The sequence below is a fragment of the Cricetulus griseus genome, chromosome 6, assembly GCF_003668045.3.
Source record: "Cricetulus griseus strain 17A/GY chromosome 6, alternate assembly CriGri-PICRH-1.0, whole genome shotgun sequence".
Taxonomy (NCBI): Eukaryota; Metazoa; Chordata; class Mammalia; order Rodentia; family Cricetidae; genus Cricetulus; species Cricetulus griseus.
Genome location: NC_048599.1, coordinates 97,556,818 through 97,574,007, shown reverse-complemented (window position 1 = coordinate 97,574,007; position 17,190 = coordinate 97,556,818). Strand labels below are relative to the sequence as shown.

Here is a 17,190-nt window from a genome sequence, read left to right as displayed (position 1 = left end):
AGTTCTATTGGGATGCTGGGTCCTTCCATTTTCATGACATTCATCTGAAATTTTTATTGTCCATTATGCGCCTCTCATCATGTCTAACATTTTTACTAAAATTGGACAAATACCTCTACCTAGTAATACAAGTCATGTTGTTTAAAATGTTTTGTATAATTAGTCAGCGGTCACCAAATATCTGCCAGACAAGGGAATCATCCGTAGTCTCAATGACTTGCAGTTATCAAAATACTTTAGCTTGACCAGCCCTCCTAAAGCTAGGGTTAAAAGCTGTCCTCTGGGAATCAATCATGCTCTCAGCAGAGAAGAATATTTCGGAGATGTGAAAGCTGAAATGGAGACTATAATCTTTTGTGATTACCCTTGAGGCTCAAGTGAACGCAAAAAGCAAAGTCTATGAATTGCTGATAATTTCCCATGATGACCCACTCCCAGGAAACTCTGATATTACACTTGCACCGTAACAAAAGGACTGTTCCCCAGACATGTAGCTTCAAAGAACTCCACATCTGGGGGTCACAAAAGCTACTCATCCATTATAGGGGCCAGGCCTGGGAGATAGCAGCTCGCTGAAGACAATGCAGGGTCTGATTGCATCAGGACCGATCAGCAGTGTGGTACATCCTGTCTTTCTAAAAAGTACTTTTTTGAAATAACTGATGTTAAAAAAATACTGGTTTTAACTTACAAAAGTCTAAAGACTTATGTATTTTTCTGCTGATTCTACTATCTATGATTATGCATATCTCCCTGAGTAAAATTTGATTTAAGCTGATATTTTTATTGTGAGAGAGGAAAAAAAAGAGATGGTCATACATATGTACTTACCCTAAATGTCTATATAATACTTAGGATGGAACCTAGTAAGTTGCAATTACTCAGAATTTGAGTAAAGTGATTTAAATTCAGGGAAAAAAAAGGCGCACAGGGAAGGGAATCAGTAATGGGAGATGTGTAAGCCAAAAGTAAAAGCTGAGGGAACTTTAGGAATAAATGTTCACTATCAGTATGTGAAGGATAACGGTTCATCGACTATTAGGACAGTGTTAAATCACTTCCTAAGTCGCCACTGGCCTAGCTGTGGTTTCTCTAATGAATATTGTGGACTAAAGCATCTTCAAGGGCTGGAGAAATGGTTCTGTGGTTAAGAGCACTGACTGCTCTTCCAGAGGTTCTGAGTTCAATTCCCAGCACCCATATGGTGACTCATAAGCACTTGTAATGAGGGCTGGTGCCCTCTTCTGGTCATCGAGGACACATGCAGGCAGAATACTGTACACATGATAATTAAATAGATATTTTTTTTAAAGCATCTTCAAATTATAATGACAAATCCCTATAGGTAAAAACAGCTTTCGGCTTCCCAAGTAATTTTAGAGAAAAACAGAGTCCCATCAAATTATTGTATGCTTTGGTTTTGTCCCCCTGCTCTCCAATCTGCACAGAATAGACCTCTACCAAGTCTTCCCTGAATTCAGTTGTAGCCATCTTCAGTGTTTGGAGGAAGTCAGGTGATTCTGAGTTGTAAGTATGGCCTGCCACATCGCATTCAGCTGGAACAAAATGAACACACACTGAAACCAGATGTCTTAGTTAGGGTTTCTATTGCTGTGAAGACACACCATGACCATGGCACTCTTATAAAGAAAAACATTTAGTTGGGTGGCTTATAGCTCAGAGGTTCAGTCCATTATCATCATGGGGGGATATGCAAGTGTGCAGGCAGACATGGTGCTCAAGAGGTAGCAGAGAGTTCTACATATTGCCTAGGCAACAGGAAGTGAACTGAGATGCTGAGCATAGCTTGAGTATATAAGAGTCCTGAAAGCCCTCCTCCACAGTGACACATTTCCTCCAACAAGGCCATACCTACTCCAACAAAGCCAAATCTCCTAATAGTGCCACTCTCTTTGGGGGCTATTTTCTTTCAAACCACATCAAGTACAAATATTTTAAACTGGAGCAATCATTTCATAAACTCAAGTTCTTGGCAACATGCATAAATAACCTTGGTATCTATGCCAATTGGGGTTACTCTTGTGCACAAAGCCAATTCCAGTGATGACATTATTTATTTAAAACAGAAGGAATCAAAGGGATCGAAATATTAATATAAATTAATATTTATTTGTAAGTATAATAGCTTGTATGTTGAGTCCTTTTGTAAATATCTGATAGGTAAAAGTAATTTAAGTGATTAAAAATGGTATTGTGATGTTACACATTTCCCTCCCTAACAAAGCAAAACTAAATTCAATAAACTTTAGAAATTTCCTAAATATTCAATCATACTGTTCTTTATGAACATAATCAACCCACACTTCATTATATAATATTTGAATAGGAAGGTGCCATCATACCTGAAAGGTTCAGGCTTTAATGCTGATCAGCATTTAAGAGACAGACCCTGCCCCCTGACAACAGTCAGGGCACACACAGGGACATGCTATCACCACATCATCCACCACGCATTTACAGCCTGCGTGAGGACTCTGGGCATGTGTGGAACCTCAGTGCGCATGCGCAGTCTTCCCTTTAAAAGTTCCAACTTCCCTGCTTTGCTCTCTCTTTACTCTTCTCTTCTCTCTGTTTGCTTCTGTTTCTCTTCTCTCTCTCTCTATGGCGACCGGCCATGGCGGTCAGCCATTAACCCTGTTTCTCTTCTCTTTTAGTCTCCCTGCTCTGTCGGGCCTATAATAAAATGGTTAACATGTCTCATCTTGCACCTCCTCTTTTTCTTTATATATAATTTAAACAAAAACATAACAATACCCAGTTCTAAGATGGAGAAAAATGACACAAAGGGACCTTCTCAAGGTCACTCTCATGTTCTGCTTGGAAAGCAGCAGAGCCCACTCCTTTCTGGCGCCCACATGGACCCTGCTTTTCGGGCCAAGATGACTTGGAGTCATGCCTTCCTTTGGAGCCAGTCATGCAGAGTCACTCAGATTAAAGAGGGTCCCCCTGGTGGCTTCTGCAAGAGGTGGAATATAATGAATTCATGACTGATTAAACTTAAAAAGGACATCACCTCCTAATTTAGATGGGAAGTGTTTCTGAGTGTCCCACCTGACAGCAGTGATTGTCCTTTCTGTGACTGATGGCTTCTGTTCCTACTGGAGAAAGGTGAGTTCGTGAGTTTGACTACACTGCAGTGACAAGGAACAGTCTTAAATGTGACAGAAGCTTGGTGTCCACATACGAAAAATGGGAAAACTAGAAGCAGACATGCTTTCAACCAGGAGAAGTATGTGTCAGCCACAGGCTGGTGGGAGAGATACTGCACCTCAGACTTTCACCTGGCTCTGGTAACTACAAGAGAATCCGCTGAGACTGACGAGATGAATACAATGTGTGTGGCATACAAAGGAGGAGTCTCGATTTGACTTTGGGAGGATTTGTCAAGCACTTAAAACTATGTCCCATATGAATAAACTATGAGAAGTGCACGTGCATGCTTTAATTCAGGTTAGGCGAAAGTGGAGGCCAGCCCTTGCTTATCTCATTATTGTGATTCTTCTCTGTGGTAGCCCATTCAACCAGAAGAAAAAGGATAATGGGTTATATCCTTCAATCTTCTGATGCACGAAGTACCCGACAATGACACAGGTAGCCTAGTTCACATATGAACACATTAAAACAATTGTTATGTATCTTCAAAACATGCTAATGTCCTGTGGTTCTGAGCCCCAGGGAAACCAGGTGTCATTCATATAACTTAAGCTATTTATCGTTTTATTTCAAGCATCCAAAAATAAAGAGGAAGTTGTAAAAAACTAAAGTGAAAGCTCAATTTGTGAAAAAGTCTTTTTCCAAGATTCCTACTAAGCTTGCAGATGTGTTTTAACTTCACAGATTGCTAAATAGCACTCCAATTCATTTTTAGCACCCTCAATGCAACCATAAAAGCAAAGAGCCTGGAATATTCCACAGTGTGCTGCTCATCCGCAAAGAGACTTAATGCTTAATTTCAGGCACAAGAATCTAGAAGGAAGAAAAGACAGGAGAAGGAAAAACAAAAAACAAAACACTGTGTTACTGGATGTGCTCTCAAGCTCTCTGGGTACCACCAGGATCAATCACTGGGCATTTGACTTAGAAGTTCCTCTGCAGGGCTGTAGAGAATATTTTATGTATTAATCTTTGCCTACTTTGTTATTGAGCTTTCCTATTTTATTACAGGCATACAAAGACTTGGTGACTGTGGCGAGCTAAGAACAGGCTGTGTGTTATGGAGGTAGCTGACCACTTTCTAGATAGATTTAAGGCCTGCTCCACAGGAGGAAACACAGGCCTGATACTGTAAATCTGGCCAAGAACCTTCGGTTGGGAATCCGCAGGCCCCAGGGGGTGAACCAACCACTACTATTCTGCTAAATGGACATGGTACCCAACTGTTCTCTGAACCTGTATCTCTCCATTCAGAGATGGGTGCACTTCTCAGACTTCAACAGAGAACTTTCTTCATGCAATAGACAGTGGGTAATGCAGAAACTCACCACTGGGAACAAGTGTCTTTGGAGGGCTTAGCTACAAACAAGACATTCATATCAAAGTGTCTCTACTGCAGGAGAGAGGGTAGAAAGACTGAAGAGTGAGATGTCAGAAGACCAGAGCGAAACAACTTATTCTGTATTCATGAACTCACAGCAGCCGTGGTTGTCTACAAATGACTGGCATAAGATCAAGCCAAGTGACAGTCTAACATGGGAGGGGAAGGGATTCAGGAGCCCCCACGCCTAATCAATGTGATACAGGCAGTTGATGACTTCTAGAGGAGAGTCAATTTTCTCTAAGGGTGTGGCTCCATGTACTTTGACCATACTCCAGTGGAGAGCTGCACATCCTGAATTATATGAACAGCCTAAGTTGGAACTGATGGGTTATTTAAAAGAAAACAATAACAAGCAAGCAAACAAAGAAGATCCAGACACAAACTTGGCGTGATAGGGAGTGGGGATGGATGGAAATGGGAGGAGTTAGGGGAAGGAAGGAGTAGGAGCAAATATGATCAAAATACATTGTATAAAATTCTCAAATTAGTAACAGTATGTTTTTTAAAAGGAACAAGGCTGTGGGTTTCTTCTTTTCATAATTACTTGGAATTAATACACTGGGAATGTCAGTTGAGGATAAGATAAAGATTTTAAGGAAGATGGCCTGATGTAGATACCCTTTCCAAGGTGACTCTACTCTTGAAAAAATGCTGCCCTGGGGCAGTGCCAAGGCCGAGGACCCATCTTGCCAGAAAAATTGAGTGAACCCTCCAAGTACACATAATCCTTGAAACCCTAGCACCGAAGAATCAGCCCAGAGCACGTGAGGCTGAGACTAGGATAATGAAAGGGGCACACAGGAGAACACTTCATGTTGGAGATACAGAGGTCTCCTCTTGGAATCCCCACACCTTGTGGTCCTTACCTCCTAAGTGTTAGTATTTAGCCATTTGTACTGGCCTGCCCTTGGAGTCCTGACAGGATATGCCCTCAGCTGCTGCCACTAAGAGCACCACCTGTGCCTAATCACTATGTTCCCTTTTTAAAAGGCCCTGCCCCTCCCCCTCCCATTCCTCTCTGTCTCTCTGTCTCTCTGTCTCTCTGTCTCTCTCTCTCTCTCTCTCTCTCTCTCTCCCTCCCTCTCTCTTCTTCTCCCTCTCCCTCTGACTGGTCCTCCTTCCCTCCCCCTCTCTGCCTCTCTTTCCTCTCTCCCCCTGTTCCTGTCCCCAGAGGCCTGTCTTCCCTCTTTCCCCTTTTTACGATCCTCCCCACTTGAACTCTGTCACAGGGCACCACTTTTTTTTTTAAATTACAACAGTAAGGGCCATCAAAATCTTAGCCGAATTTTTAAATTACAACAGTAAGGGCCATCAAAATCTTAGCAGAATCTTCATGATCTTACAGTGAATTCCTGTCAGGGAGCAACTTCTGACTTGTTTGTCAACTTAACCTCTGCTTAGCACAATGCATGTAGCACCAGATACGCAGGAAATTGTTGTGAGTGGGTACCTTAAACGATGATTTAGGTGAAGAGAAGAAAGTGGACGACCTTCTAGAAGCATTCCTTTATACATACATAGCTTGTAAGTTCTACTCACATATCCCAGAGGAGACTCAGGAGAACAGAGTAGAGAGAGATGTAAACATGATGTACAGGAAGTTCTGAGGCTTTTGAGTGAGGCAAAGGACACAAGGTACATTTTAAAATGGCATGTTTGTGGTGTGAGGGAAGAGGAATGTGTGTGTGTGTGTGGGGGGGTGGTCACTGTGAATCTGTTTTGTCCTCCTGGCGATCATATCTATATATTCCCCCCATATCAAGTTTCATGGGGGTGCAATATTCTCCAGCATATATACCTGTGGCTAAGTATTTGTACAACAATCTTCGTTAGTTCTTTATTACATTTTTAAAGTTTTCTTTTTTTCAAGATTTATTTCAAATTATGTGTATGTGTCTGTGTGTGGATATGTACACATGAGTGCTGTTGCCCATGGAGGCCAGAAGAGGGCACTGGAGTCCCTGGAGCTGAGTTACAGATGGTTGTGAACCACCCCGTGGATGCCAGGAACTGGACTCAGATCCTCTACAAGAGCAGTATTCACTCTCAATCCTTCTTTCCAGTCCCCTTAAAGGTTTGCTATAAACGTATTTTATTTTGGAATTGTCTCATAAACATTGGTGATGAATGTTCTATGCCCAATAATGGGCAACAATTTCTACCCCTTTCAAGTGATTCTGAGTAACTGTAGATGATCTTTATCTCAGTGTAGCTTATTACACACTTCTTCAGAACATATAGAAAAGGATGGCTCTTTGGTGTGTTTTAAAGATATCATCAGAAATAAAATTTCAACCTCCCTCCCTCCCTCCCTCCTCCCTCCCTCCCTCCCTCCCTCTCTCCTTCCCTTCCTTCTTTAATTTGCCTGGGATAAAGGGGTAAGTGTAGTTAGAAACACTAGCATCTATGAAATATACAAACTATATAAATCTTTAAAGCTAACAAGCATTGTTAAGAACATAAAAACCAGACCCAAAGAGCAAAGATTCACTTTGGGCTGCATCAGCTGAAACACTCCACTGTACAAGAACAAAACAGAAATATGTACTTGAGTGTAGAAATAAGGAGTCTATTCAATGGATGAAAGTTTTAAAAGCGGGTGAAAAACTTCAGCATCCTAGATGACTTCAGGCTCATTCAGATGACATCTCCCGAGTAACAGATATAAACTAATAGCAAAGGAAATGTGACTTTAATTTCTAACTTCTTTCTCTCAGCACCAGTTGATAAATACATTATTTCTATTATAAAAAAGACAAGTTTTGAGTGCTTGTTGATATTTCCAGGCTATGAATGATTCGGACACCAGAGGCTCCAGAATAGTAAGGTGACTTGCTTATCATATTGGTGATATGACAACCTATCATGCATGACTCAGAGAATCACACAGTGGCTTGAGACTTTATACTCCTAAATCATCTTTATTCTGTTCTACACATTTGATCATGTGTTAGGGAAAAGTAATTTCAAGGTAAGTAATGAGATCACATTTTTCCCTAAAAAAATAAATAAATAAGGTTATTGAGCCTCTTGCATGGAAACAACAGTTGTGTCTGTGGTTTCCTAGTAGAGGAGCAGAAACATAGCAGAATCCGAGAAGAATGTCACATAAATAGGCTCATAAAACACCTGTCAGTCATAGAGAAACAGAGGGGTGACGGTTGTCCCCAGGCAGCTCTGGAGAGGCATGCAAACACATCTTTTCTGTATGCAGGGTGTGGCCTCTTAGAAGTGGCTTTACCTACCAGTACATATGCTCTTGTAAGATGGGAATGTGTCTCATTTGAGATCACAGCAAAATACCATAGACTTCATGGTTTTACAACAGGACTTCATGTTCTCACACTCCTGAGAGAGGGAAGTGTGAGATTAGGTCAGCCTATACATAGGAACACACACACACACACACACACACACTGACAGCTATAAAAGAAAGAGGACACAAGGTTGAAGGAGAGAAGGGCAGGGTAGATGGGAGGGTTTGGAGGGAGGAAAGCAAAAGAAAAATATTGTAACTATATCATAATCTCAACAAATAAAAAAATAAAAACTTTAACAAGTTGGGGACAGGCTAAAAATTGGCAAGGGGGTGGGGCTGGGAAGACGACTTATTTATTCTGAGTGTTGACTGCATGCAAGCAGGAAAAGTAAAGTCAGAGGATGGAGTGATGCAGACAGAGACTTGATGAGAAGGCAGCAACCCCTGAAAGACAAACACTGAATGCCAGGGCAGTGGTGGAAATGAGCATCAGAGTGTAGCCAGGCAGAAAAGCCGCCTGGGTCTGGGCTAGGAAGGTCAAAATCTTAAAGAGAATTGATGTTTGTGTTTTCACGGTCTTCACTTTTATAAATGGCACAAGCCATCTCTCTGTACAGCGTAACCACTGAAGCTGGGAGTGGGTCTTGCCAGGCTGTGGCCATCAGGGCATGGGGCCCAAATCTTCACCCTCCTGATGGCCAGTTTCCTTATCTGTCTCCTCTCGGCTCTGCTAGATGGGGTCTTACATTCTTTGTTTATTCTTTTTTTTTTTAAAGATCTATTTACCTATTTTAATGTGTACAAGCATTTGCCCACATGTACGTATATGTACCATATGTGTGCCTGGTGCCCTTAAAGGCTAGAGCAGTAAGTGCTCTTAACCACTGAGCCATCTCTCTAGCCCTCTGCTTATTCATCATATATAGCATGGGAAAATTCAGTTGTGGAGTGTGAGGCAAGACAACCTCTGAACAAATGCTGGGAAGCAGAATGTGTAAATTCAGCACAGAACAATGCACCCATTTGGTTTTAGACAATGACAGAATTCCTTTTTAACCATTTAACCATTTAACCCTGATCATACAGTACTCTGCTCTACCATAAACAAAGGAGAAAACAGTAAATACCTGTTTGTTTACTGAGGCACAGTCTTACTAAGTAGCCTAGGCTGGACTGGAATCTACTATATGACCAGGCTATCTTCAGTCTCACAGAGATCTGCCTGCCTACGAGTGCTGGTGTTAAAGGTGTGCGCCACCACACCTGATTATGTCTATTTAAAAGAATTACTTTATTTTTATTTATGTCTCTGTCTACATGCACATGTGTGTGGAGGCCAGAAGGCACTGGATCCTCTGGAGCTGAGGTTAGTCAGTTGTGCACCAATTCATGTGGCTGCTGGGAATTGAACTTGTGTCTTCTGCAAGAGCAACAAGTGCTCTTAGCCACTGAGCTATCTCTCCAGCTCCTAAATATATGTATTTTAAATTAACCCAAAGAAGGTAACAAAGCTAAGGATTTTAAAAACCTTTATCTGTGAGTCTTGGTATAGCAACAGAATTAGTACTTTTCAGGCCTGATCCCATTTCTCATATTTATTAATATCATTGGTTGAAAATAAAGGAAAAGTAGACAATGCCTTTTAAAATTTGCCAGTAAGATATGACAGCTGTTTTACAAATAGCTTCTGCTTCAGCCGAACTGCTTGTAGAAGCCTGTACTTCATATTCAAAGTCACTTCCTCTTTTCCTTAATGATCCTGCAGGAAATGATCTAGCTTGTGTCCAGCAAGGACACGAAGGATTTCTGATTGGGCTTTGTTCCCAATGAATGAGGTGGGAGGTGACCAGGGTCTAAAGAGCCCGGGTGTGAAGAGCCAGAACACAAGCAGTTTCATGCTAAAGGGTTATAATCCAAGTCCCAGATACTGCTCTGGACAATAAGAGTGACATGTTTGAAGCCTGAATCCCTGAAGGGATGTAAATGATCATAAATACATGATAATTTAGTGTAATTGTTAGTAGCAAGTTAGAAATATTTCTCTAGAAAAAAAATATGTGGTCAGTGATTACATCTTAGAATCTCTAGGAAATTTCCCAAGTGAGGTGAGTGCTGGGATGGAAAAACCAGTAGGAAAAAGAACAGCCATTTAAACTGCAACTCAAGAGAGAAACACACATGCGGAGCGCAAGCGCGCGTGCGCGCGCGCGCACACACACACACACACACACACACACACACACACACACACACACACGCACGCACGAACGCACGCACACACAGAGAGAGAGAGAGAGAGAGAGAGAGAGAGAGAGAGAGAGAGAGAGAGGGAGAGAAGAGAGAGAGAGGGAGAGAGAGAGAGAGAGAGAGGGAGAGAGAGAGAGAGAGAGAGACTCATCCCTCCTCTCTCTCTCTCTGTGTGTGTGTGTGTGTGTGTGTGGTGTGTTTTGATGAGGGCTCCACTATGGTGGAGCCCAGGCTGACTTTGAACTGAAGATCCCCCTGACTTAGCCCACTGGTACTGGATGGGTGTGCACCACCATGCCCATGCCCAACAAATAAGAGAAGTCCCACTAGGGCTGATTTAATTTTTAATACAGTACTAGAAAGGAGCATGACTTGAATTTAGTAAACTAAGCAAAATCAATATTTTTTTTTTTTTTTGGTTTTTCGAGACAGGGTTTCTCTGTGGCTTTGGAGCCTATCCTGGAACTAGCTCTTGTAGACCATGCTGGTCTCGAACTCACAGAGATCCACCTGCCTCTGCCTCTCGAGTGCTGGGATTAAAGGCATGCGCCACCACCGCCCGGCTCAAAATCAGTATTTATAATAGGTTTTCTTAGAATTTTTTTCACTGTAATAGTCAAGTGATATTAGTATTTGAAAATTTAGAACTCATTTTCTTCTAAGAAGGAAAAACTTTATAAAAGAATATTGAGTTTTATCAATATAGTGTAAGACTGTAAATAAATAATATGACTTGTCACTGAACCCTATGTAACATTAATAAGCCAATATAAATTTTATTTTCATGTTAAGAACTCTTTCGAAAGCATTCACTCTACTTTTGTTTAATAGCCCTTAAAAACCTAGATGCAATAGCATATAAGACCTTTTGAAAATTGACAACAGTGACCTACAGGACATCACTGAGTATCTGTACTTGTAAAACACGTCTGCAATCAGAAAGCTGTTAGGTGTGGGGCATTTGGAAGGAGCTGGGGTGAAGGGTACTAGCTGTGACAACACATCCCCAGTAAAGGGAGTATAATCAGGGGCAGAGAATGAAGTTTCATGTGGCCTTGAGTGCTAATGTTTTCTTAGAAGCTGAACATGTTTTTAAGAGAATCTTCTGTGGGCAATTAAAAAAACAAAACAAAAAGCCACAAAAACCAAATGTGCTAATAACCATGTATGAAACTTGCATTAAAAAGTAAAAACACAGGCTAACACACTTAAGCTTGCTCCTCACCCAGGCTGCTTATCAAGAGCCCCTCCCTTGTGTTGCAACGCTCAGATACAAGGTGACCAAGACACAAACACCTAGAGAACATCCCAAGTATGGCATGGTGTTTGGGATGATTGAAAATTTGGTGGCACGCCTGCCTCAAGCTCAATGCCTCACTTTGGGAGTGTTAGTCTCTATTCTGATGGATTCAGTCAGGAGACCAAGGCGGTCCTGATTTATCTTATTTCCATGCTCCTTTGGATTAGATACCATACTTTCATTTTCATGCCTTAAAACAAAAACCAAACCAAACAAAAAAGCCTGCTGGCCTTGGCCAGAAAAAAAAAAAAAAAAAGAAAGAAAAGAAAACAGAAACATGCAACCATTTCCTCGCCATGTCAATGGCAGAGCCTTCACAAAGCTGTAGGATCCTTTCCTTGACGATTATCACACAGCTCTGGGCCCCAGCAGAAGGCTTGTCAACAGACTCTATTTACACCCTTGAGGAAAAACCCTCCTGCTTTTTTACACTTCCGTACAAAATAAGTTTGCAAAGAGGGGACATCTGGCAGTGCTTCCAAAGCACACTGTCTGGTGCTGTTGATAACACAATTATTTGTTTTGATCATGGCAGCATCTAGAATGCTCTTGTTCAGGAATACCATCCTGCCCCTCCAAATGTATTTATCTCTGGTGCAGATGTAATTCATGCCATCCCCTCCCACCCCCCAGTGTTCAACCTTTCTCCTGCCAGAAGTTCCCAATCTATTTAGAATCCTGTTGTTCAAAGACATCAGCTTTACTTGGCACGCCTATGAAATGCCTTTCATTCAAATAAAAGGATGTTGGCTGAGTGACATGAATATGCTGGTCAGAATGAGAAACTCACTAGAATCCATTACATGTGTTTAATGGGGAACAGCTACATACTGTTTAGATAACTAATATATAGATTACAAACGAGTATCCTCAAGATTAATTCAAAAAAATCTGTAGCCCTACTATATATGGATGACACATTAGTGGAGAAAGAAATCAGAGAAACATCACCCTTTACAATTGCCACAAACAACATAAAATACCTTGGGTTTGCACTAACCAAAAATGTGAAAGACCTGTACCATAACAATTTTGAGTCTCTAAAGAAAAAAATTAAAAAAGATACAAGAAAATGGAAAGATCTCCCATGCTCTTGGATAGGTAGGATCAACATAGTAAAAATGGCAATCCTGCCAAAAGCAATCTAAAGATTCAACGCAATGCCCATCAAAATCCCAACACAATTCTTCAGACCTTGAAAAAACAATTCTGAACTTTACATGGAGAAACAAAAGACCCAGGATAGCCAAAACAACTCTGTACAATAGAGGAACTTCTGGAGGCATCACCACCCCTGACTTCAAGCTCTATTACAGAGCTATAGTCCTGTAAACAGCTTGGTATTGGCACAAAAATAGACAGGTAGACCAATGGAATAGAGTTGAAAACCCTGATATTAACCCACACAGCTACGAACACCTGATTTTTGACAAACAATCCAAATTTATACGATGGAACAAAAAGAACACCTTCAGCAAATGGTGCTGGCATAACTGGATGCAGACATGTAGAAGACTACAGATAGACCCAAGCCTTTCGCCCTGCACAAAACTTAAGTCAAAATGGATCAAAGACCTCAACATAAACCCAGCCACACTGAACCTATTAGAAGATAAAGTGGGAAATACCCTTGAATTAATTGGTACAGGAGAGAGCTTCCTGAACATTACACCAGTAGCACAGACACTGAGATCAACAATTGATAAATGGGACCTCCTGAAACTGAGAAGCTTCTGTAAGGCAAAGGACACAGTCAGCAAGACAAAACAGCAGCCCACAAACTGGGAAAAGATATTCACCAACCCCACATCTGACAGGGAGCTGATCTCCAAAATATACAAAGAACTCAAGAAGCTAGTCTCCAAAACACCAAACAATCCAATTAAAAAGTGGGGTACAGAACTAAATAGACAATTCTCAATAGAGGAATCTAAAATGGCTGAAAGACACATAAGAAAGTGTTCAACATCCTTAGCCATCAGGGAAATGCAAATCAAAACAACTCTGAGATACCATCTTACTCCTGTTAGAATGGCTAAATCAAAAACACCAATCAATGACAGTTTATGCTGGAGAGGATGTGGAGAAAGGGGAACACTTCTCCACTGCTGGTGGGAGTGCCAACCTGTACAGCCACTTTGGAAATCAGTATGGCTACTCCTCAAGAAAATGTGAATCAGTCTATCCCAAGATCCAGCAATTCCACTCCTAGGCATATACCCAAAAGAAGCATATTCATACAACAAGGACATCTGTTCAATGATGTTCATAGCAGCACTATTTGTAATAGCCAGAAACTGGAAGCAGCCTAGATGTCTGTCTTCTGAAGAATGGATAGAGAAAATGTGGTACATTTACACAATGGAGCACTACTCAGCAGAAAAAAAAAAACTATGGAATCTTGAAATTTGCAGGAAAATGGATGGAACTAGAAGAAACCATTTTGAGTGAGGTAACCCAATCACAAAAAGACAAACATGGCATGTACTCACTCAAATGTGGATTTTAGACATAGAGTAAAGGATTATCAGCCTACAATCCACACTGCCAGAGAAACTAGTAAACAAGGAGGACCCTAAAAGAGAAAAACATTGTCCCCTGAAGAAGGGGAAAGGGTCAAGATCCCCTGAGCAAATTGAGAGCATGGGAAGAGGGGACAGGGAGCTACAAGAATGAGAAGGGAAGAAGAGGAAGGATGCAGAGGCCATGAGGAAGCAGAAAGGTTGAGTCAGGTGAAGAATAGAAAAAAGGGTGTGTGATAGGTAGGGTTTTAGTTGGAGGGGTGGTAGGGCAGAAAGGGAGGGAGAAGGGAACTGGGATTGTCATGTAAATCAATCTTGTTTCTAATTCAAATAAAAAATGATAAAAAATGAGTATTTTTTTTTTTTGGTCAGAGTCAGATTCAATAACTCACAAATCTCCCAAATAAAAACTCTGTTCATATGAAAGTCATACTTTACCTAAAACATCTCCCAAATAAAAAGGCACCCGAGGGACAAATCCCATTGTTGCTCCTTTTATTTTTCTTTATAGTAAAAATTGGGGGGGGGGAATCAATGTGGCTCAATGTCTCTAAATTGTGTTCTTGATCACATCTGAACAGAGTCTCAGGAACAGCAGATATGGCGAGGCCACTGTGAAGTTCATCAAAACCAGACAATGGAGCAGGTGAGAGTCCTCCCTGGAGACATTTATAAAGTCCACACGATGCCTATTATTTGGGCTGAGTTCCATGCATGAGGTGTTTCCCACAGTACGGCTGAGAGTAGAACCTCAGCCACACACTTTGGAAACAGACTCTACCCATGGTCTACCCGGGAATGTAGTGAAAGGAAAGAGATTGTATTACAGAGGCATAAATAAGATAAAAATGCATTTACTCACTGTGTTAAAATTTGGAAAGAGCCCGACAGCAGAGCTACTGTCCACTGGAAAAGACATAAATGGTTTGATGTCCAGCGAAGGCTGCATCATCAGGGTGGGTGTGCGCACGAGAGCAGGAAGGGTTGTAGTGTGACATGCACTGCCTGCCGAGAACAAAACAAAACCAATTCAGTCTCTCACTCACATCATTTCCCTCCCAGGCACTCAGGGCCAATGCAAGGCTGCTGAGCTGTGACCTGCAAACACAAGAGTCACAGAAGCTAGCACCTGGCAAATACTGTCAAGAAGAGCTCTTCATGGACTGATACACATGCAGAATACTTCCCTGTGCGTCAGCCAAGGGCTTCTCAGGGTCAGGTGACACACTGTCCCCAGGTTCCACCAGCAGGTGTGGCATAATGCCAACGTCCTGGTGTCCAACCCTCCTGGCATCATTGAGAACCCACAAATCCACAAACTATTAGTGAATCAAGGAGGGACCTCTCAAGATGTTCTTTACTATTGGGATCCAGCAGCAAGTTTTATGCAAATTAGAGATAATTACTGTTTTTTTTTATGAGGAAGGAAAACTTGGACTTTGGCAGTTATTGGCTATAGTTATGACTCAATTTCTTGTCTTAAAAATGATCACAAAATTTTCCTTACTCTAGGGAAAAGAGGAGGTTTGGATGTGGGATGGCTAGAGAACACAGGGAGGTAGGTTATGGTCTGGCTGTAGACAGGGAGTTTGGAGACAGGAACTCATTGTTTTGTCTTAATTTTTACACCTAATAAACTTGTGTTCTTTGGGCACCCGTCCCCTTGAATTAGCTGTTCCTTCCTTTGGTATCTGATTTAATGCAGGACTGGGTGATTTAGAATAATGTTGGCATTCTTCCTGATCATTAGCTGTCACAGATATATTTGTTGGCCTGGTTGTCTCTCTGGGATGCTTGTGTATGTGTGTGTATGCGTGTGTGTGTGTGCATGTGCACTCACATGCCTGTTTGTGCAGGTGTATATGCAAATGTGTACTCACTCATGTTGAGACCAGAAGTCAGCGTCAGGTGTCATTTCTTAGCAACCCACCACCTTGTTTTCTGAGTCAGGGTGTTTCATTAGGGCTTTGCAGATCTGGTAGGCTGGTGAACTAGTGTGGCCCAAGGAATCTTGCTGTCTCTGCCTCCTCCTCCTCCTCCTCCTCCTCCTCCTCCTCCTCTTCCTCCTCTTCCTCCTCTTCCCCCCTCCTCCTCCAGGAGCTAAGACTGCAAGATTTATTTCCCAGGGAGTACTACCCTGGCTGCCTTTCATGTGGGTGTGAGGATCAAATGCAGGTCCTCATGGTTTTATGGCTAGCACTGTGTCAACTGAGCTACTGCGTACACAGGCCTGTGTGTGTGTATGTATGTATGTATGTATGTATGTATGTATGTATGTATGCTAATCACATATCAGATAATTCACCCACTTAAACTGTAAAGTCAACAGTTTTTCCTTTTATTGGCACATTCAGAGTGGTAGACGAACATCATCTTCACATGTAGAACATTTTCATGACTTAAGCTCTACACGTAGCAGCAGTCCCTCTTCCCGTTTCTCCCAGCATCCCTAGCTCCTGACAACCACCAATCAGTTTTCTATGTATATAGATTTAGCTGTCTGCAACATACCGTTTAAATAACACCTTACATGTCTTTTGTGACTGCCTTCACTTGCTTGAGATTAATGCTTTGGGGGTTTACTCATACTGCAGCATGCATTAGGGTGGGGTGCCTTTTCAAGACTGACTGCTGGTCTACTTCGGGAACATCCCACATTTTTCATATTCCTTTATCAGCTCATGAGCATTTGGATGAGTTGAACTTTGGGGACACTCTGAAGAGGGCTGAGGCTTCCTTCATCACCATCAACAGCACAGGAGGACTCATTTCTCCCTGGCCTGCCTATCTTGGATCACACAGTAACTCTTCACACCTAGAATCCCTCACTTGCTTCAAGGAGAAAGGAGGAGTCTGAGCAAACATCCCAACTATTAAAGTGTCCACCAGACTCTTACAGTGTCCCCAAATCACTGAAGTTCCTGCCTCAGTGATAACTTGTTTTGGTAATGAGGTTCCAAAGAAACTGGTGGCATGTTGTCAATCAGTTGTGGATAGTATTGGCAATAGTGTTTAACAGGGTGGCAAAGCTCATTTACACTGATCATTTTAAAAATGTATTTAAAAAGGAAAAGAAATAAGAGAGAAAAAGGCACCTGAAGTATTGTCTACAATAGTCATTCAGTTCACCCATGGCCATTAGAAAATAAATAGGAGGGCTCAGTACACAAAATGAGCCAAGAGTACAGACAGAACAGTGATTTTCTTTCCCTGTTACTCAATTAAATAATCTGTTTTGGCCTGGTATGCGTACACCACTGGCATTACTCTCCTAATCAGGTAATGCTATCCCCATTGCTAACTT

The 17,190-nt window shown here is 41.7% G+C and overlaps 1 protein-coding gene across 1 annotated transcript in view; it reads right to left on the bottom strand.

Annotated features, from left to right (window-relative positions):
• Znf385b (zinc finger protein 385B) overlaps positions 1-17,190 on the bottom strand; it is a 298,652-nt gene that overhangs the window by 79,503 nt on the left and 201,959 nt on the right. The window contains exon 3 of the mRNA XM_027420092.2: positions 14,749-14,891. Within this exon, the coding sequence (XP_027275893.1) occupies positions 14,749-14,891 (143 nt within the window). The remainder of the gene's footprint in view (positions 1-14,748; positions 14,892-17,190) is intronic.